Source organism: Taudactylus pleione, unplaced genomic scaffold (assembly GCF_031769625.1).
Source record: "Taudactylus pleione unplaced genomic scaffold, aTauple2 ptg000040l, whole genome shotgun sequence".
Lineage (NCBI taxonomy): Eukaryota > Metazoa > Chordata > Amphibia > Anura > Myobatrachidae > Taudactylus > Taudactylus pleione.
This window is the reverse complement of record NW_028284442.1, coordinates 34,267,885-34,289,663: the sequence shown is the minus strand read 5'-3', so window position 1 is coordinate 34,289,663 and position 21,779 is coordinate 34,267,885. Positions and strand designations below refer to the sequence as shown.

The window sequence follows — 21,779 nt, the reverse complement described above, 5'->3', positions numbered from 1 at the left end:
GATTTGGAGTTAAAAATGTCCAATCTGACTTACGATCTATCTTGCAGCCAGTGCATTGGATCCCAGATTGGCTAATTTGCCCTACAGCACGGCAGATCTGAAGATGCGATGTACGACGAGCGGGGACCAGCATTGGCATCGTGATCAAGAGTAGAAACTCACGATTTGGCCATTTTTTACATGATCTGTCATCAGGACTCGTTGAAATCGGGCAAATTGGATGAAAAGTCAGTATGTGTGTGGGCACCTTAAGCTCCTCATGATAAAGGCAAATAAGTTTTCAAAAAATCAGCAAAATATCTTTTTACAAACTGGTCAAGATGGAAATGAAAACATTTGTGATTCTTTTTGCTATGTACAAACTTTTAATCATTTTCTATTGCAAATTATCTGTCCTTAGTCCATCATTTCTGCAATACCAGAACATGCCAGTATATGTGTTTTGTATGCATCACAAATAGTACACACGCATTTGTGGCCAAACATACATGTGTATTTATCTTTTTTTAAGGTGCTGGAGAGAATCTAGAAAACACAATGACTGCTTTCAAACAGTGAGTATACTATATATATTCTGAGAAGTGGATTTATAATGTTTTGTGCCCTATATAAATGTAGGAGTATAAGATTGCTGTCCGGAATTACAACTACGTTACGTAGACTCAGAATTAGCCCCTAGTGGGTTATATTTACTAAAGTTCAGGTTTTTAGAAGTGGAGATGTTGCTAGATAAATGATAAGTAGAATCTGATTGGTTGCTACGGGCAACATTTCCTCTTCTTAAAACCAGCACTTTAGTAAATATACCCCTATGGGAGTGATGCAAAGTTGAACGTATGACCATCTGCAAAGTGTATCTTTGTGTGAATTCTCACTGTGCGCGCTCAGTAAAACGGGTGCATGCAGAGTCACGAGTATTCTGATCGCATCTACACTTACGACCGAGGAGGCGGAACTGGGTAGTAACCGGTTGTTCTCCCGTAGGCAGAGTTCAGTGAGGGCTTACTATACAGGCCAAGCAGACCTGTAGGTGAGAGAAAGTACGCCTTTCTGGAGATTTATCCTTTGCGCCTAGTATAGGATGTAGTTTATGATGATGACTAGTAGTGACCCATATGCAATGTGTCTCCCCATCTATATGTGCGTACGCCTCTGCATATGAGCGGCTATACATATTGTTTCTGTGCTTGCTTCTTTTGCGCATTAAACATCCAATTTTATATTAAGCCTAATGTCTAATTGACATTTTTGGGAATTGTCTATCTTTGCGCTGTGACTTATGGAGCCGATTTAAACATTTCTGTCAATTTAAAGAGTCCCTGTCACACACGCAATGTAGATCGGCCATTTTGTGTCAGCCCTGTTATTCAAGTAAATAGTATTTATAGAAAATCTATAGATGTAATCAGATGACTTCAAATTAAATGTCCTTATTCATTTTAAAAAGTATAGTGTCTAAAAAATTTGTAGTGTTTAGTTATATAATTCCTTGCTCTCATAGTGATTATAAGACATACTGTATGTGTATAGGTTTCATGTGACTGTTCCATGTAATTAAACCTTTGCATTAGTATCGGGGCAGCAAGCCAGCAAAATGTCTCATTATCTAACCTAAATAATGACCCGCGGCAGCAATTGGGTACCATTTGTTACTCCAGATGTACCCTGTGATCCTACAAGTGACAAGCAGAGGACATTACATCTAAAGCTGGGTACACACTTCACAATATGTTGTCCGATCCCGCGGATTGGAGCAACATAACTGGCGCATCGTCTAGTGTGTACCCATGATAAGCGCTCCCGCTGGTCGCTGGCGACATCGTCTGTCGGCCGTACTGCAGGGGCGACGGGGGATGTCACTATCGATGCCATGCTGCAGAATGCAGCATGATACGTAGCTCTCCCCCGTCGGGCTCAGCATCTGCAAGTGTGTATATATCTGCCGCATGCAGGGCCCTGTCGCCGGCGATGTCGTGCTGGGTACACATCGTATAGTGTGTACCCAGTCTTACATGTGAAGAATTTATTGATATCAGTGAGGCTGGTGACCTCTCGACACACAGTCCATGAAATAATCCCTTTTATGAGTCTCTGGGCCTGATTCAGAGATGTACTCAGTGCCGATGTTTATGCAGTTTGAGCGATTATCGGTGATGTGCGCATCTGTCAGGTTTAATTACCGATGTCGCTTGCAGTTAGGATTTATTTGCAAAGTGATTGACAGGCAGGGACCGTTTGTGGGCCGCAATGGGAAGGTGGAGATGGTAACTCAAACGCAGACTTGTTTTCAAGGTGTGTCTCCGTATGCAGTAAAAAACGGGGTTGGGTACGGGATCCTGACAGTCAAAATCTTGACGCCGGCATCTCGACAGGATTAGGATACCGACACTTGTTGGTCAGTATCCTAACCCTTCTCCTCTTCCTAACCCTAACCCTCCCTCCTCGGTGCCTAAACCTAACCTCCTCCCCCCCCCCCCCCCCCCCCCCCCCCCCCTAGTGCCTAAACCTCACTGCCACTACCTATCATATTTACTTAAGGACACACTCCAGGTACTTTATATATGATATTCAGCTCAGTAATACATTGTATAGTATATTCATTTCACATAAAGGCGGGGGGTTATATCAAACCTTCTAAAAAGGACAAGTGGAAAAGTTACCCATAGCAACCAATCAGATTCTACCTATTATTTTATAGAATGTACTAGTAGATGGAAGCTAGAAGCTGATTGGTTGATTTGGGCAACGTCTCCACTTGCCCTGTTAGGAACGTGCTGTACATCTCCCCCAAAATATTAAATCTGCTCTTGACGATGTTAATTTTCATAGTTTTCTAGTAGGAAGTGTCAAACATTGGACCATATTGGGGGCTGTACTCTTTACATACGTTAATCAGTATTTCCTCAATCTGTGTTCATGTCTCCATCTAGGGGACTTAGGGCCTGATTCAGACCCGCTCGCAAGCGGGTCGATATTTGCCCCCTGCACATGCGCCGCATCCGGAGTGCGCATGCGCGAGCCCCAGCGAGCGACTGAAGTTCAGTCGCTCCGGGACTCGCTACAAGACGGGGCGGCTGTCGATGGTGAGTGACAGCTCGCCCCGTTTTGTAGGCGGGTAGGGGGGTGGCTGCACAAACACAGGCGTTCCCTTAGGAACGCCTGGCCTTTGTGGGCGGCCCTACTGACATCACTAGTGATGTCAGTAGTGGACTGCCTGCTCTATTAGAGGAAGTCCACTCGGGCTTGTGAGAGCTGAGACCCTTCCACAGGGTCTCCTCGCAAACCCGATGGTCGCGATAATCGCGACCATCTCCAGGCCGCTCGCAAAAGCTGTGGCGAGCTTAGCGAGCGGCCTGAAGAAAAAAAAAAATCCCCGCCCTGATTCAGAGCGAGCGCTCACTAGCAGCGAGCGGCTCTGAATCAGGCCCTTATACCTCTCTTGAGTGAAGTAAGTTTAAAGGTAGAGACATTAAACCTCAGTGCAGTCACATGAGAAAGAGCCCACATGTGACCTTGGTCATATGATATTTCCAAAATAACTAAATGCTAAATTTGAAAACGATGGTAGACGACAAATTCCTCATGCTGACCGACATACAGATGTGTCCTTATACATCTTTGCTGGAGTCACACTAAAAAAGCCCCTCTCGGCGTGGCAGGTCTCGTGAGACTCTGCTAGTGCCAGGCGTCTTTTTTTTTTTTGCCAAAAATGTGTCTTAGTCGCAGACTATGCTGATTAATTTGACATGCAAAACTTGTATACCTGTGTGCGACCAGGGCTAAGATTTTTGTCACCCGGGGCAAGACAGTAATTTGGAGCCCCCCCTCCCTCCATCTCAGGTGCAAGTTTTAATGCACACTCAAACATGATATGATATCAACAAGAGATAGAAAGAAACCACCATGAAAATTTAAAGTTTGAGTTTTAAGCAGTATGATATGCATTTGGTTGCATGAGAAATTGAGAATGGAACGACTTATTGTAACTTACAAAGGTGAACGCTAATCATATTGTGTAGGACAAAACTATAGGGAACACCGACCAGCCTAATGTTATATATTTAGCGTACTATTTTCTACCTTATAAGCACTTTGTTTAGCAAATATTAATATACTAGTTTTGAGGACCTTTCACTTGCCAAGGTAGTGGGCACTAGCTTGTGCCCAGCAGTTTTTTCTCCCCTCCTCTCTTCTGCCCTCTTGCCATCTCGCTCCCCCTTCTCCTGTCTTATCCCTACCACCCCGTATCTTTCTCTACCAGCCGCCTCTTTCCCTTCATGTGCCAGCACTGCAGCCCACTGACTTTGCACTGAGCCCAGCACCACCTGCCTGTCCCCGCAGGCCACACGCAGTCCTCACCTCATGGCAGCTCAGCTCTCGCTGATTAGCTCACACAGCCAGGAGTGGAGCAGCCGCTATCCAGCCCTGTATCACCCCCGGCCGGTGATTCGACGGTTCCCACGCTCCCGTGGTCCGCCTGACAGTCACTCCGGAGGCAGCGCAGTCACTAGTGCTGCTCTCCCCTCACTTCAATGAGGCCGGCACAGCCCTCATTCGGCACCGCCCCCAAGCTACCGCGGGGGCTGCAGAGACTCTAGATAGAGTGCGTTCGAGGCCCCACATCACCCGCTCACATCCCGCACATCACCTTCGTGCTGCAGAGGCAGAGCCAGCAACAGCCCTCAGAGCGCTCATCATCCCGGTCACAGCAGCGGCCGTCATGACGCTCTTTCTGTGTCCTGTGCACACTGCCCTGCTTCCTTGTCTGGAGAGACTTTCATTTCGTCACCCCATCAGAGGCGGCACCCGGTGCACGTGCACCCTCAGCCCCCCCCCTAGTTGCAGCCCTGGTGCGACTGAGGCCCTGAATCTGTATACAAAGTGCTTTATTTTTCATTACAAGTGTCGCGTATAAAATGAATCAGCACAGTCTTCTGGTGCGTCCTAGTCACATCGCTTTGCGACAGACACATTTTAGGGGAAAAAAAACACCCAACGCTAGCAGAGTGGCACAGGACCTGGCGGCTCACTCACGCCAGGTGGCGCATTGAGGCTAGATGTATGGGGACACATCTGTATATATTGCAGTATAACAGGGCCAAATTTAAACATTCTGATCTTGGAACAAAGAAGTGCGTATCATAATGATGGATTTTAGATCTGTGATAAATCTCCAAAAGTACAGAACAAGGCACAATTAAACAGTTTTTCCTAAATCACCCTATATCATGAAGGATGGAGGAAAAGAGCCTGCGAAGTGGGTTCATATATTTCAGGATGCTCTAAGACCCCAATGATATAGGGTCCTTTTTCTGTAGATGTTCAGATAACTTCTAATCAATAACCCTGATGCATGGGGCATAAGCAGCAACTTTAGAGCTATGAGTCCTAGCTGAATGAGAGGATTGTGTTCAGTAGTAGTACTGTGCATAGTAGTATTTTGTATAACAATTGCCTGATGTGACATTTAGAAAAACTTGTTGAACAAGGAGACATTTTTTTCCATCAGATTGTTCTAAAATCACCTGCAGAGTTCAAAATCATGGACTAAAAATCAGGTCTGTTGTCTTGACAAATGTATGGTTCTGAACGTGTTTATATCTATAACGGTGAGTTTGGTGTCATGTCTGAGGTTAGGAGTTGGTCGGAATAGGCATGGGAGGCTGAAGAAGAGTGATATGAACTGTTGAGGATGATGGGCCCGAAGACGAGGACAGTAAAGTAAAATGTCTTTATTGAGCAGCTGGTTGGAATGGGAACTGGATATATAATACTGAAGAGATGGGCAGAATCGGATCAGATGAATTGAAGAACTTGATCGATTTGAGGGCCCGATTCAGACCCGCTCGCTAGATGCGTTCACACGCTGCCAAAGTATGCAAATGCCGCGATCGCATAGCAAGGCATTAGAACACCCACTATGTCTTGGCGTGCGATCGCGGTGTGTATGTAGATGCCTACCAGCGTGTCTTTAGACGCCCACTTTCCCTTCACAATACACGTCATCTCCAGGAAGTGTATGCAACACTCGGTAACATCGAGATCCTTCGGATGCATACGCAGCACTTGTGGCAGACCATACCCTACCGCAAGCACTTCAGTGTAAAATTCAGCCATGTGACGTGTACTATGACACTGTGTCTTAATTATGCACGCCTCTGAAACGGCGTTAAGACGCTCAGACACACCGGAAAACGGGGCAGACACGCTCCGTTTCCAGGAACGCCGGCCTGCCCCTTAAATGCCTCTGCCTGTTAGTCAGGCAGAGGCATTCAAGGGCTTGCGCGCGATTAAGCAAGACCCATTCTGCACACTCGATAATCGGGCATCTGTGTTCAGCAGTGCACATGCGTGCACCGTTCAGATACACAGTACCTTGGAGCTCCGCACAGAGCTGTAATTCAGCAGAAGCGACGTTGTACTGGCAACAGAGGCCAGTCAGGAAATGGAATTTATAGGGGAGGATCCTCAGGGATTGTATGCTGCGATCAGCTGGTCTGGGAGCAGCGCTCTGAGTGGAGGAAGAGCATCAGGTGATGGAGTCCAACATGGCTGTGCTCATACTGTGCTTTAGGAGAGAACTCTGGTGTGCAGCTTGTGTGCAATCATGCTGGGAAGACACACTGTGAGCAAGAGGCTGCAGAGAGCCATTTTCATGCTCAGTGACAAAACACTGAGGTTTATTTATCAAGCAGTGAAAAACTTAGAGAAGTGGACCAGTGGAGAAGTTGCCCATGGCAACCAATCAGCTCCTGCCTATTATTTTACAGACTGTACTTAAATGTTACTTCAAAGTTGATTGGTTGCCATGGGCAACTTCTCCACTGGTCCGCTTCACTACATTTTTCACTGCTTGATAAATAAACCCCTCAGCGGATGGGGCAGGAGCAGCACAGACAGACTTCAGCACCAGCTGGGAGCGATGTACAGCGTGAGCGGACCTCTGTGCTAGTCGGGACAGACACAACGGAGAGGTAAGAAAGTGTTTTTAAGGGCTGGAGTATGACATTCAGTTATTTAGCCAAGTGAACATAAAACAGATAAAAAACAAACAGTACCATATAGTAGTTAGCATCTCCCATTTCTGATATAAAACTGGGGAAGCTTTTTGTCTTGATGGCTGTAAAGTCTGTATCTCCAGTGCTTTCCTGGGAGTTAAAACTGTAACAGGGAGCTATTCCCCCCTGCTGAAGAACCAGCGACTACCTCAGACTCAGCACAGTTTCTTGCTTTTCTTTGCCATGCTGTCAATTTCGCATCGATGGATTGGTCGGGGTGCCGTGGAATGCACCCGACTGGTTCAGAGCCAGTGCACAGTCTCATTGGATGTTGTTCTCCTGATGTATTGTGGTTAGGGCAGGCAGGCTAAGCTGATTGGCTTCAGTTATAATCCCTGCATTTAAAACACACATTTCTCAGCAGTCAAACCATGGTATTTGAATTCACAACCTCACTCATTGCAGTCAGATACCGAACACATAGAGCTATTTGCGCCTGCATAGGAAGCCTAGTCATTCTAACTAGTTATATATATATTTTTTATTTGAATTTTTTTTTTGTTTTTTGTTATTGAAATTTAAAGATAGTTGTAATGGTCTGATGAAACCTTTTGAGAGAGCTAAAGTGAAGAAGTTGCCAATAGCAAACAAGTAGCTTCTAAAAGTGTGTATCCATTAGACGATGGGGTAACGACAGTACAGACGTTCCTCACTTAACGACCGAGGTCCATTACAACTACTTGGTCGTTAAACAAATTGGTTGTTAAACGAGCAATTATAAAATGAAGCTGGAAAGAAGCTGGCACATTCAACAATTTTGAACAGTAAAAATAGTGAAGGAGTCAGTGAAAGCATCAACAGGATATACAGTACTGTTCTGTATATGCATACTTATAGCATAGTACAGTATTGTATACATGTACAGTAGTACAATATACTGTACTGTATACAGTATGCACAGCAATCATTTATCTGTACTGTATTATGAATAAAGAAAAGGAAACTTTGCATAACTTGTACTTTTTATTTTGCTTTTATTTTTACTTTGCATAGAGTCATTTTGCATAACTTTTTTTTTTTTTTGAAAGATAGATTTTTATTGTATTTTTCATGGATACAGAAGACCAAACACATTGAGAAAATTATCAAATAATCCAGGTAATATGGCAAAATATAGCCGTGAAACAAATGTAAAACGACGATTAGCACATATGCATTTCATTTATAGAGAACAAAACAGACCCATATTATTTTAGAATATATAGAAATGCTAAGGTAAGAAAAAATAGAAATGAAAGAGAAATTCCATGAGAGGGGAAAAGCAGGGGATTGTTAGTAAGGAACAATGGCCGAGGAAAGAGGAAGGGGAAAGAGAGTTGGCACAGTAAGGGTCTATAGGGGATCTAAATTGAACCAGGTTTGGCATCATCGTAAGCTATCCAAGGAGCCCATGTCTCAGAAAACTTATGGGCCTCCTCACGGAGTTGACTAGTAATACATTCAAGATTATATGTGTGCCAAATTGAACTCTGAACAGCCGTCATAGATGGAGGGTCTATCTTTTTCCATGGAGAAGCTATAGCACAGTTAGCGGCATTAAGAATATGTCTCATAGGACGCGGAAGGAGGGAGATGATAAGCAAGGGAGAAGTGAGACATTGGTGACCAGAGATATTAATCGATGGACTTTCTCCCAAAAACTATCAATCTTAGGGCAGTGCCACCAAATGTGGGCCAGGGTCCCCTCTCTTCCACAACTCCTCCAGCATCTATCCGAGGCCTGAGGGTAAATAGCTCGAATGCGAGTAGGCACCAGGTACCATCTGTACATTCTCTTATAAGCATTCTCCTTGATTCTAACACATATTGAAGATTTCACCGTCAGCTCGCGAATCTTAGACCACTCTTTAGGATCCAGAGAGACTCCTATGTCTTTCTCCCAAGCCAGCTCATGCGGCTCTTTTAGAGGGCGTTTATGAGCAATTAATAAATTATATAGAGAGGAGATAAGTCCCTTGGTTCCGGAGCGGAGAAGACCGAAAGATTCCAGAAGGGAGTATGTCGGGTGGGATTTGGGACCAATTACTGTAGTAAAAAGGTGACGTAATTGAAGATATTGATGGAAACACCGTGTCGGAATGCCAAGTCTGTCTTGAAAATTAGAAAACTCAGGGAACGGGCATACGGGGGCGATATCCCTCAGGAATTTGATGTTACCGGAAAGCCAGGGAGCAAAGGGCTTAGGGTCCAGACCAGAACAAAACCCTTATTATTCCATAAGGGAGTCATGGAGATGCGATTTGGAATCAAGGCAAAGGTTCTATCACAGTAGTCCCATATAGACAGGGCAAAGCAAAGAGAAGGAGGAATGGTAGAAGGGGGTGGCCTATGCTTGTGTTCCATCCAAAAGAGAGAGTAATGGGAGTGAAAGGCGAGTATGTGGGCTTCCAGGTCTACCCATCCCCTAGTATGAGCCGCTGCATGTGCTAGGATCGCCTGGGTTAGGTGTACGGCTAAATAATATTTTTGAAAGTTGGGTAAACCCAAGCCTCCCTCTTTCCCACGTTGTCATAGTAAACGAACACTTGGTTTACGACCTGCCCAGACAAATCTGGAGACCAGCCGTTGCAAAGTAGCTAAGAAAATTGAGGGGATCTTCACAGAGAGTGTTTGGAAAAAATATAAGAATCTTGGAAGTACATTCATTTTAACTGCATTTACACGCCCTATAGAGGAAATATAATGGGCTCCCCAGGCATTTAGGTCACGACGAATTTTTCTAATAGAGGCGAAAAATTTGCAGCAAATAACTTATCATAAGTATTAGTGAGATGAACTCCTAAATATTTTATTGATTGAGGGCCCCATCGAAAAGTGTAAGAGGCACGTAAATGGGAAATCGTAGAGGGGTCCAAGTGTATAGGTAAGACCTCTTTTATCTTCATTTATTTTAAAGTTATGTATGAATTTCCTCTAAGACTGCCGGGAGAGCAGAGGAAGGATGGGTTAGGGTGAGAAGGACATCGTCCGCATAAAGGGCCACTTTATGATGAGATTGCCCCACCTAATGCCAGTAACGGCAGGGTTGTTGAGATTAAGAGCGGCGAGAGGCTCCATAATGAGGGCAAAAAGAAGCGGCGATAAGGGGCAGCCCTGCCGGGTACCATTGAATATACCAAAAGAAGAGGAAGCAAAGCCATTGGCCAAGACTACAGCAGAGGGGTTGAAATACAAAGAGGCCGCTCCGTTCAAGAAGTTTCCATGGAAGCCAAAAGCATGAAGGGTAGATCTCAGAAAGGACCAATCTACCCTATCAAAGGCCTTCTCAGCGTCCAAAGCCACCACCAGGGCCGGGAGTGATTTAGAATTGGCAAAATTAATAAGATCAATGATCTTGCGAGTATTGTCAGAGGCCTGACGACCCGGGACAAACCCCACTTGATTATGATGAACCAGGGAGGGGATTACAAGAGCAAGACGAGAGGCAAGAAGCTTAGCAAAGATTTTTAAATCAACATTCAGAAGGGATGGCGCATAGACTTGGATCTCTACCCTCTTTATGTATCACCACTAATTCTGCCCTGGTGGTGGCTTCATCAAACTTCTGGTCAGCTAAAATAGAGTTGAAAAGATTCAACAAAAGAGGGGAAAGAGATGGTAAAAATCTCTTATAAAAAGCCGCAGGAAAACCATCCGGACCGGGGGCAGAAGAGGATTTCATAGACTTCACAACTTGTTCTAGCTCTTCAGGTAAGATCTCTTTATTAAGAGCAGGCACTTGTGACGGTGATAGATGAGGTAAGTTACAGGAGGAAAGATAGGTACGAGTGGCGTCTAAGAGAGAGGAAGGGGAAAGGTCCCTATTCTGAAGAGTGAGGAATAAAAATCCCTAAAATTGTTAGCGATAGATTTTGGATCGTAATGGAAACGACCAGCTTTATCCCAGAGTTCATAAAATTTTTGTTGTAACCATTTGAGAGTGCGAGTTGCCCTTGATGAGAGAAGTTGATTCAATTGACCTCTGCATAAGCGTAGTTGACGAAAAAATTTGTCCTTAGGGAACCGTTGGCACTTCTCTGTCAAAGCCAAGACTCTATCTTCTAAAACAGAGATCTCCTTTCTCTCTGCTCTCTTACGAGCAGATGAAATCTGAAGAAAGTGTCCACGGAGCGAGGCTTTCAACGCTTCCCAGTTAATAGCGTGAGAAGTGTAATCCGGGTCATTATGTTGATGGAAGTCCGAAATCGCCTGTAAAATTTGAGAACGAACTCTTCGCGGAGAAGAAGAAAGTTGTCCATTCTCCATTTAAATCAGTGAGGGGATATAGAGGGGAAATCCAGATCTAGCAGAACCGCCGAATGATCTGACCAGGAGACAGGGGAGATCTCCGATGAACGGAGGATGGGAGTGGTAGCGTGGTCTACTAAAAAGAGGTCTATTCGCGAAAACACCTTATGAGAGTGGGAATAGTGCGAGTATTGTCGAGCTGACGGGTACAAAACCCTCCAAGAGTCGTAAAGGTTATATAGATTTAAAAGTGAAGCCAGTTTAGTAGATTTCTGAAGTAAAGATGGGGAGGGCCTGGAAGGGCCAACTCGGTCTATATGAGAGGAAAGGGTCAGATTAAAGTCCCCTCCAATAATTATCTTACCCTTCGCTATTTTAGACAGGTTCAAAAAGACCATGGAGAGGAAGGCACCCTGGGAAACATTAGGAGCATAAATATTGGCTATCGTAATTGGGGCGCTTCTGATAAATCCTGTAAGAAAGAGATAGCGACCCAGTGGGTCCACATGTGAGGTATCAACAATGAAAGGGGAGGACTGATGGAGGAGGATCGCAACTCCTTTAGATTTGTGGTCAGTGGAGGCATAATATGCGTGAGGGAAGGTTTTATTTGTGAGATGTGGATGGTGTTTTAAGAAGTGCGTCTCTTGTAATACTGTTATATGAATATGACGTCGCTTGAGATACTGAAGAGTCATAGTTCACTTAAGGGGAATTAAGTCCATTTACATTAAGAGAAATTAATTTCAGAGACATGAGGGAAGAATCTTACAAAGCTTACTGAATTTAATGGTCACAGCAAAAGACACACGTTGCCAACCAGGAAAGGGAAGAGAAAGAGAGAAAGATGGGGCAGGATAGTTAGTATGGGATAGGAAAGGGAAAAAGAATAGAACTGCGTCTGATCCACAGACCGCAGTAAGTACACTATAGGAACAGCACCCCTTGGGTCCAAACAAATATGATATAGAGCAGAGAACATATCCATACAAAATTGCAATATTGTATATAGGAATATAGGAAAAAAGAGAAAAGTTAAAAAATATGACAGTAGCAAAACAAGAAAATAAGGGAGGAGAACCTCAAGACAAAAAAGTGGTGAGTATCTTCAACCGAGGGAGAACCCACACGACCATTCACACCGGTGAAAACAAAAAAAAAATTAAGGGAGAAAGAGGGAAAAAGATAGGTCCAGGAAGACATACCAGGTATCCAAAAACATTACATTTAAGCCATATATTTGTAAATTGAAACATTGACCAGAATTACCGAATAAAATGCAAAGAGTGTCAAGAGAGTTAGTCCCAGAAACAGAGGGGGAGGGCCCCCCCAATTTATCACCAGGGGGCAGGACCAGTACCATCCCCACACGAACTCCAGGAGCAAATCCCACAGCTGGAGCAAATTATTTAAAGACAATAAACATAGCAAAATATTGAAGTTAGGCCATCATGCATCTCACAGGGTCAAACAAAACATTAGCGAACATTATTATCAAAAATAGAAAACATCAAGTCTATTAATGAGGAGTGAGGGAAAAACACCTGGTGTCAACCTGGAGGTATTTCAAGCTCAAGCAGTAGACCACTCCAGGGTTGGAGCAGAGCGTCGAGGAGAATCATTGCTACCGGGCTGCAAAGGTGGAGAAAGGGCGATACCCAGCTTCGGAGCAGAGCTAGACCCTCTTCTGGGTCTTGATTCTATAGGAATGGCTTTCATGAGACACCTGCAGATGGAATGGGAATCCCCACTTGTACTTGACTTTATGATTTCGAAGGGCTTTCGTGACATTAACAAGGTCCCTACGTTTCCTCAAGGTCGAAGGACCTAAATCTTGGTGTGCTTGAAGATGTGACCACGGAACGAGACAGTGGAGACAAAGCGAACTGAGGAGAGAAATTGTTCTTTTGTTTTGTAGTAATGAAAATGAACAAGGACATCCCGAGGAGGTTGGTCAGATGGAGGCTTGGCGCGTAACGCTCTGTGAGCTCTATCCAGTTGTAGGGTTTCTGTGGAAGAATCTGGTAGACACAGAAGAAATAGTCCCTCCAAGTAATCAGGAAGCGTATCAGAGTCAATGGATTCCGGGATATTCCTGAGACGAATATTATTGCGTCTGGATCTGTTCTCAGCATCCTCCATCTGTTCCATGAGAAGGTCAATCTCCGAGCGCATGTCGGCTAATTCTTGACTTGTGACATCTTGGAACTGACAGATCTCATCTACTTTACGCTCCATCGTGTCCGTCCTTGACCCGAGGGAATCTATTTCTACCTTGAGGGAGGAGATCAGGGAGCGCAACTCCGTCTGGATTGTAGTATGAATCATTTTAGTGATTTCAGAGGAAAGAGAAATCGCAGGGACGTCATCTGTAAGGCTCTGCGCTCCTTCGGCAGGATGTGGGGAGGGAGCAGGTGTGGAATTGGTTTTGGTTTTATCTTTCTGTCAGAAAAAGTCTGCTGACTCACCTGCAGCAGGCTTCTTGTGCCGGTTGGACATAGTGAACAGTTCAGGAGGGGAGAATAATACGTGAAAAGGGCAATGAGTGGAAATAGAAAAACAAAAATTAGTAAACCGGTGATGGGTGCGGGCGGAGAGATTTTATTCACATTGAAAAAAGGTTCTCCTCTCTCTTCACAGCTTAAACAGAGAGCTGCACCCTATGCATAGGCGGAAACACTATAGTGATCCACCTAGAGAAGGCCGACGCTCCCGCAGCTAAATCCGCAGCCAGCATCCAGGTTGTATATAAAGAAGCAGGGATGGGGGCCCCAGTCACAGGGGGAGACCAAAGTGGCTGTTTGATATATGTAGCCTCAGTGAGCCTCTGCTCAGAGCTCCCAATCTTGGGCTTAATAACCTCCTGCAGGAGCCTCAGTGGCCAGGATGAGGGAGCAAACAGGCAGGGGGAGCACAGCACAGAGCCTCCTCATATACGGGGGCAGAGCAGGGCCACCACATACAGAGCAGCACCTCCCGTAGAAGTGGCCTCACCATCCGGCAGTAGGCTGGGAGAGAGAGGGGAGCCAATGCACCAGCAGCATTGACGCAGGAAGGTAATCCCTACTAGATCACTACTGGGCCCCGCAGCGTCTAGCGGTGTGCTCAGAGAGGGTCAGGAGCACCAGCAGCGAGTGCGCTGTCTCAAGCCGCCGGAGCACTGCTTATCTCCCACCAATGTGCGTCACGGATCGGCAGGCATTTGGGGTTTTCCAGGGGTGACTACGCAGGAGGAAGGTTGTACCTCAGTGTGCCGTGTATTGCGGAGGTTCCGACGGGCGGTCCTCTAAATTTATGTCCCGGCTTCTTGGCGCGGACCAGACCTCAAACCACCGGGAGCCAGCTGACGTCCTCCAGGGACAAGAGCCCCCACACGGGCAGCACAACAGGACCCCGAGATCAGGAACCAGCACCAGGTATGGAGGAAGAGCCCAATGGCAGCTCAAATTAGGGTTTTTTCAAAATTTATTACGAGGTCTCTGAAGGTGCGTCTGATCAGCTCCGAGTCCAGGCCACGCCCCTTGCATAACTCTTTACAGCACTGTACAGTACTTTGCAGAACGTGTTTGTTTTATTTTGCATAACTTTACTTAGAATCATTTTTTTTTTACTTTGCAAAGCTATAACTGTTGCATACTGTACCTTTACAGAACATGTACAGGACAATCGGCATTAAATAAAAAATAAAGTTATAAAAAACAGACATTCGAATAAAAAAAATAAAACCTTCATCATGTGATGCGTCAGGATCTGTAGAGGGCTCGGGTGAGGGAGATGACGGCTAGGAATGGAAGGACTTGTAGGGTTAGGTGTAGGGGTACTGGGTGTAGCTTTCAAGAAGAATCCTGTTAGTATGGGCTGCTTTGTAATTTTTTTTTTTTGTTCATAAATTTCACAGTAGCAGGTGACTATCTCTTTAACTTTCTTTCCATCTTCATAATCACTTATGATCTTCATTTTCAAGTCAAGATCAATAGCCTTCCTTTTCTTTGCACTCCTTTTCTCTGACTTCTCCTTCTCTGACATCTCTCATCTCTCTGAGATGCCACGCACGCTGCCTGTTTCTAAACAGTCAGGGTGGGTGGTGACGCCGAACGGTCGCTAAAAAGTCAGCGCGGGTCGTAAATTCGAGGCAGACTGCAACGCGCGGGTTACGATCGGTAAACGGGTAGGTCGTTAAGTGAGGAATGTTTGTACGATTACAACATCGTAATCGTACAGTCGATCCTCATTCCCTGTAGTGCCTATACTGACCACTGAGGCACACTCCCTCATCCCTGAACATGGCCAATCTGTCGTTATCGGCAGATTGACCGGCATGTTCAGACGGTGATTGATGTCGGAAAAGACCAGCGGGAGCACGCATCACTGTCTCCAGTCCGTGCCTACCGCTGACATTGAGGCATTCTTGCCGACTTTAGTAAACTCCTCTCCGGGAGAAGCCCAGAGAGAAGATGCTGATGACAGCTTCGGAGTGTGGGGCCGGGCTCTAGACGTCATTAGGATTTGCGTCATTTTAGCCCCGTACCTCCTTCCTGACCCGTGTAATTCCGTATACTCTCCATATTCTGCCAACTTCACTAGGAAGTGGGAGATCTGCCTACTCTTCTGCGGGTGCTAGGGGCTACTCGAAAAATCCGAAGCGTCCCCCAACTTCCGTCAGAGTAGGCAAGTATGCATTGAGGACCCCAGGTAATCACTTTGCCTGTACTAGATTGGCGACTTTATCTATGGTACTCAACACTCACTGGACTTTTCTTCTTTCCTCCAGTCCTGTTACTCTGGGAAGTGGTCTGGTAACTTCAAAACAGATAGCTTGTGGGACAGTCCAATGACCACGCGTGATCTCCACATTTGCTCCATCAAAATAGCAGTGGGAGTGGGAGAGAAGTCTCCCTGGCTACTGCATTTCTCTTGCAACCAGAGAAAAAAAACTTGCTGATGAGGCTCTTTCCCCGATTGTCACGTCAATGCCTTGGATTACTAAATTCTGGAAGATTAGAGATTTGTCACGGAGAGAATGAGTAACATTTATTTCCTATGGAGATGATTATTAATAAATAGACCCCCAAAACCAGAAAAAAAATCTGTTATGTAATAATGGTACTTACCAGGTGAGAATTGCAACCCTAAGTCCAGAGGAGGCCACTTCTACATGTTTGGGGTTAAGCATGATATCTCCCTGATTCAGAATGTGGTCCTGCTTGTCTGTCTCATCAGCATATTAGCAGGGAGTAGGAGTCTAATGTTATTGTACAGCAGCCAATCAGTGGGCAGCGTCTGCACAGAGCTGCAGGCTTTCTTATTCCCAGCGTTACTGATTGCATTTCTCTTTCTCTCATCAAGTTTATGGTAATGAAAGAGAATACTGAGCCTTAGGAAAGATACAATTACAGATATTTTGTAAGAAAAATAGTCCCAGGGTGCCTAACAGCATACATTTTCTTCCTAAGTAGATGTGCACGATCCCTTAATAGAAAATATCTGTTCTTGTATATCTTATTACAAATAAGCATGTCACTCTCTGAATGTAGCATGAGCAAGAGGCCAGCACCACTCAGAAGCTAACTGCAAGGCCCACGGCCTCTATGGCATCAATCTGAAAAAACTAGCGCTGGTCACTTGACTCTCCCATCCAGATGTAATTAATGGTACTGTCTCTAATGTAAACTTAATATGCAATAGCTGTAATAACATATTCTGTGTGCTGGTTTGGCCATCCAGTTACACCAGTGTTACTCCAGTGCTATGTCTGCATTAACCACTGCAGCACTAAGCAATAGCAGGGCATACAATACATTTCTTCATTTGTCCCACGAACATTTTACAGGAATTAGGGGAAACTTTTAATCCAGCATAGAGTTGTATAATGTCCGACTCTGATGATAGCCTATCAGTGGTTCTCAAACTCGGCTCTCCGGGCCCCACGCAGTTCATGTTTTCCAGGTCACCCAGCAGGGGTACATGTGTAGTCATTATTTACTGACACATTTTAAAAGATCCACAGGTGGAGCTAAGTATTTCACTTGTGATTCTGTGAGGGGACCTGGAAAACATGCACTGTTTGGGGTCCTGTATTTCACGGATTGGGTGAGTGTATTATATTATTTTTTTTATGGACCTTCCCACCACATATTACATGTTTTCAGCCAGTAAAAGATCCGGGTCACCTCAGCTGCTCCGCCCCATCAACTACTGCGGCACACTCGCACATCACACCTAACGTGTACGGCATTCACAGAGGGAGCTGGAGCGTGCGGAGTGCACGTCAGGTATAGGGTGTATTTGCCACAGACACAGTTCGGTCATCCCAGAAATGTGCGTGATGACTTAATATATATACAGTATGTAACACCTGGTCCACGCATGAGCTGACATAGTCATTGTGCATGGCAAACACATTTCACACAAGGAGCCGCAAACATATTATTGGAAGAAATACATTTTCAAACATATAGACTATATAGGAGTGACAGGCAACGGGGAACCCTAAAGCCAGAAGCCGCCTCCAAGCCTATACCTGTGGCCCCCAGCAACTTTCCGACCTTATTGTCAGATAATTATAGCTTGTAACACAGTAATAAGTTTATACACTACATTTAATCAAAGACTGAGACACCTATCTGTATCTCATTCTTTGATTAAATATAGTGTATTAAATTATTACTGAGTGTCCTTTTGAATATTAGAGGGTTACCCTGAAGTGTTTCAGGTTGCCTGTTAATGGATTTTACGCTACTACTACTGCTATGTAGATAAGTACTATCCATTATTTTACCTATCCACACATTATTGGAATGACTAGCTTAATGGAATAATAATAATATACCACTTTATAGGGGTAGTATGCCTACCTGACGTAGATTGTTGTTTCATTGTGATCGTGCTTATGAAGATGTGTGATGAGAGGGAGGGGTCAGTTCTGTAGAGGTGTGATATGAGGGAGGGGGCAGTTCTGTATGGGTGTAATTAGAGGGAGGGGTAAGTTCTGTAGGGGTGTGATTAGAGGGAGGGGTCAGTTCTGTAGGGTAGTGATGAGAGGGGGGGCAGTTCTGTAGGGATGTGAAGAGAGGGAGGGGTCAGTTCTGTATGGGTGTGATAAAAGGGAGGGGTCAGTTCTGTAGAGATGTGATGAGGGAGGGGCCAGTTCTGTAGGGGTGTGATGAGGGAGGGGGCAGTTCTGCAGGGGTGTGATGGGAGGGGACAGTTCTGTAGGGCTGTGATGAGAGGGAGGGGTCGGTTCTGTAGGGTTGTAGTGAGAGGGAGGGGTCAGTTCTGTAGGGGTGTGATGAGAGGGAGGGGTCAGTTCTGTAGAGATGTGATGAGGGAGGGGCCAGTTCTGTAGGGGTGTGATGAGGGAGGGGACAGTTCTGCAGGGTGTGATGGGAGGGGGACAGTTCTGTAGGGCTGTGATGAGAGGGAGGGGTCGGTTCTGTAGGGTTGTAGTGAGAGGGAGGGGTCAGTTCTGTAGGGGTGTGATGAGAAGGAAGGGCCAGTTCTGTAGGGGTGTGATGAGAAGGAGGGGTCAGTTCTGTAGGGGTGTGATGAGAGGGAGGGGTCAGTTCTGTAGGGTTGTGATGAGAGGGAGGGGTCAGTTCTGTAGGGTGTGATGAGAGGGAGGGGTCAGTTCTGTAGGGGTGTGATGAGAGGGAGGGGTCAGTTCTGTAGGGGTGTGATGAGAGGGAGGGGTCAGTTCTGTAGGGGTGTGACGAGAGGAGGGATCAGTTCTGTAGGTGAGAGCATGTGATCTAGTGATGATATTGGTAAATCAAAAGCTCAGTGCTGCAAATAAGGTCAGGAAAGGGTTCATGTTCCCCTCCATAGCGCAGTTTCATGTATACCTTTCTACTTATCAAGGTGAGCATTGACATATTACCTGTGTACTATATGTTGCTGACAAAACTGTCATTGCTTTGTCATTGTACCTTTTCAGTGCAATCAACCTTGGAACAGACATGCTAGAACTCGACTGTCATCTAACAAAAGATGAAGAGGTTGTGGTGTCACATGATGGGAACCTGAAGCGGTCCACAGGTGTCAGTGTCAATATATCGGAACTGAACTACTGTGTGAGTACCAATACTTGACTGCTCCCCAATTTCCATGCAGTGCAGGCCCCCCACCACCTCCAGACCTTATACCAGTATCACTGGATACTGTAGCTGTAGGACCATGCCTTGTCTTTTCATGGCATAATCTCCTATATGTGGATCTAGCAAATGATGACAGGTGAGGTGAGTTACAGTTGTAGATACACTAATGCCCTGTGTGTAGTGAGCCATTGCTTCCTAGATTTACCATCAAGGGTGAGGAGGTCGATATTGTGGGCTGCTAGGGGGTCGGAGAATGTAAAAGTTGCAACAAAGATGTATGTATGTAGTGACCTTGTGCTATTATAACACATTGGGAAATGTAGGTAAGCAGGGACACTGCCCCTTCTTACCCTGTCTTTTGTCCACTGCTGAGATATGAAGAAAGAGGAATAGGGATGGGGGAGGGGGGTTGAGCTGGTAGGATAAACTGGGAACACACTGGAGCGATATCGGGAGGATTTGCCATTTCGTAAAGACAAAGCGTCTGTGTATGCATGATTGCGCGCTCCAGCAGGTCGTTAGCGACAGACTTACGACCAGACGATATGTTGTACCGATTTGGCCTCTGAACACGTCACCTCTTGCCACTCCCGGCCAGTGATCTTAAAGATGGTTGTTCTAGTAGTGTGTACAGGAGCAACGATAAATCGTATACGAAGAAACTATACGATATATCGTTTGGCCGTTGGAAAGATTGCACGCTCAATATCCGGTCACTCCAGTGTGTACACAGCTTAATACCATTCCAATATAGGTAATATACTGAGAAAGTAGCTTGAGAAAATATAAAAAACTAATGGATTGTAATTGATAAGTAGGTGCCAAGTGTTAATATCAACTTGTCAAGTATGAACATTAATGCTAATAAAATTTACTATAAAAAAATGACTAATAATAATCAGGTAATAAACTATAGATAATAAAATGATAGCAAAGGAAATAATTATAAAGAGATGTTACCTATAAAACTTGACATTCAATGGTGGAGTATATATGTAAACTGGTGTCAACCCTCCATAACGTTCCTGAAAATCCCCCCTCTCCCAAATTACAGTAAGTGGACCCTGGTTAATCAGACTTGTGGCTGGTTCCTATTGCCATGTGCAAATGTACATGACATGAAGGCTGAGTGGCCCCATTGACATGAGTAATAGGGGGAATAGGCAGAGCTGTAAGTGGACGCTTGGGTCTCTGCAGACTCGTGCCTGAAGTGTGAGCTGTCACCGAGCTATCCACAAGCCGGGCCTGTCTCTTCTGCTCAGCTGCATGTAGTCTGTGCCCCTATACAGAATGGATAAATTGTAAATCACCCTAAGGCAAGCTGTATAGCTGCACAATATCACTCTGTGCACAGTATCATGGATTTTGTTTTATTTTAAAGGGCTATGGAGAACAACATTTCAGTACGGGATTTGTTAATAAGAATTAGAAAAGAGTTTGCCACACTGTATTCTGACTAACAAAAGTGACTTATTCCCTCTCGCTCATGATTAAATAAAATCATTAGCAATAGTAGAGCATCCAGCCATTGAGAATTGCAAATTTTTACACGTACGTTGACATATCGCAGATGTATCTTCATTCACCTATCCTAAAATCGCGCTAAATAGCCATGTTTGGCGCATCGCAGTCTTTAGGACGAGGCTGTGCCATGCATCCCGACACACTTTTCTATAAAATATTTGTCTTATTTGCATCACTAATGCTACAAAAGTACAATGTACGGGTAGCCGGGACTCTGGGGCTGTCATTGCATGCAGCTGGCGTGTGTGCGTCTCAGATGCTAATCTGTGTAAAAAGGCAAACGACTGAGGACCGATACAAGTGAGCCACGCCACGCACCGTGCCATGCATCTTTGTACGTAATCTGCGACTTTATAATAATTCCTTTGCACCAAAAATACTAATCCTATTGCACTGATGCTAAATGTCCCAAATGTGGACACGCTCCGGGTACCTTTTGGCATCTCCTGAGGACATGCCCACGGGTTCAGGGTATTTGGAATCGGGTGATTCGTGTGATTGCCTCTACCAGTATTTCTCAGTCTGTTCTCACACTGGTAGTTTGCATACGAGGTACAGTACACTGGAAGAGGATACCATTGATTGTTAATCCAGACAGTATATTCTTAATTTGTGCTCCCTGGCCAAAGTCTGCAAAGCACATACATGGATGGCTACCACAGGTCCTGAATTTCGGGAATGGGTGTCCCTAGTAAATGCCACGGTGTCCCACGAATGATACATATATATTGCCCGCAAGGCTGAATCTAAATTTAATCGTATTTAACAGAGGTGGTGAAAATCCAGGTATGCTAAAGAATCAGACGACAGGTCCGACGTTCCCATATTCGGACTACTAGATAATATGGATGACTAGGACATAGTGACATATTATGGT

The 21,779-nt window shown here is 45.1% G+C and overlaps 1 protein-coding gene across 2 annotated transcripts in view; it reads left to right on the top strand.

The window, feature by feature from the left end:
• GDPD1 (glycerophosphodiester phosphodiesterase domain containing 1) overlaps window positions 1-21,779 on the top strand; it is a 109,935-nt gene that overhangs the window by 22,902 nt on the left and 65,254 nt on the right. For both annotated transcript variants that reach the window (XM_088455342.1, XM_088455335.1), the window contains 2 exons: window positions 512-554; window positions 19,219-19,354. In XM_088455342.1, coding sequence (XP_088311468.1) covers window positions 512-554; window positions 19,219-19,354 — 179 coding nt within the window. The remainder of the gene's footprint in view (window positions 1-511; window positions 555-19,218; window positions 19,355-21,779) is intronic.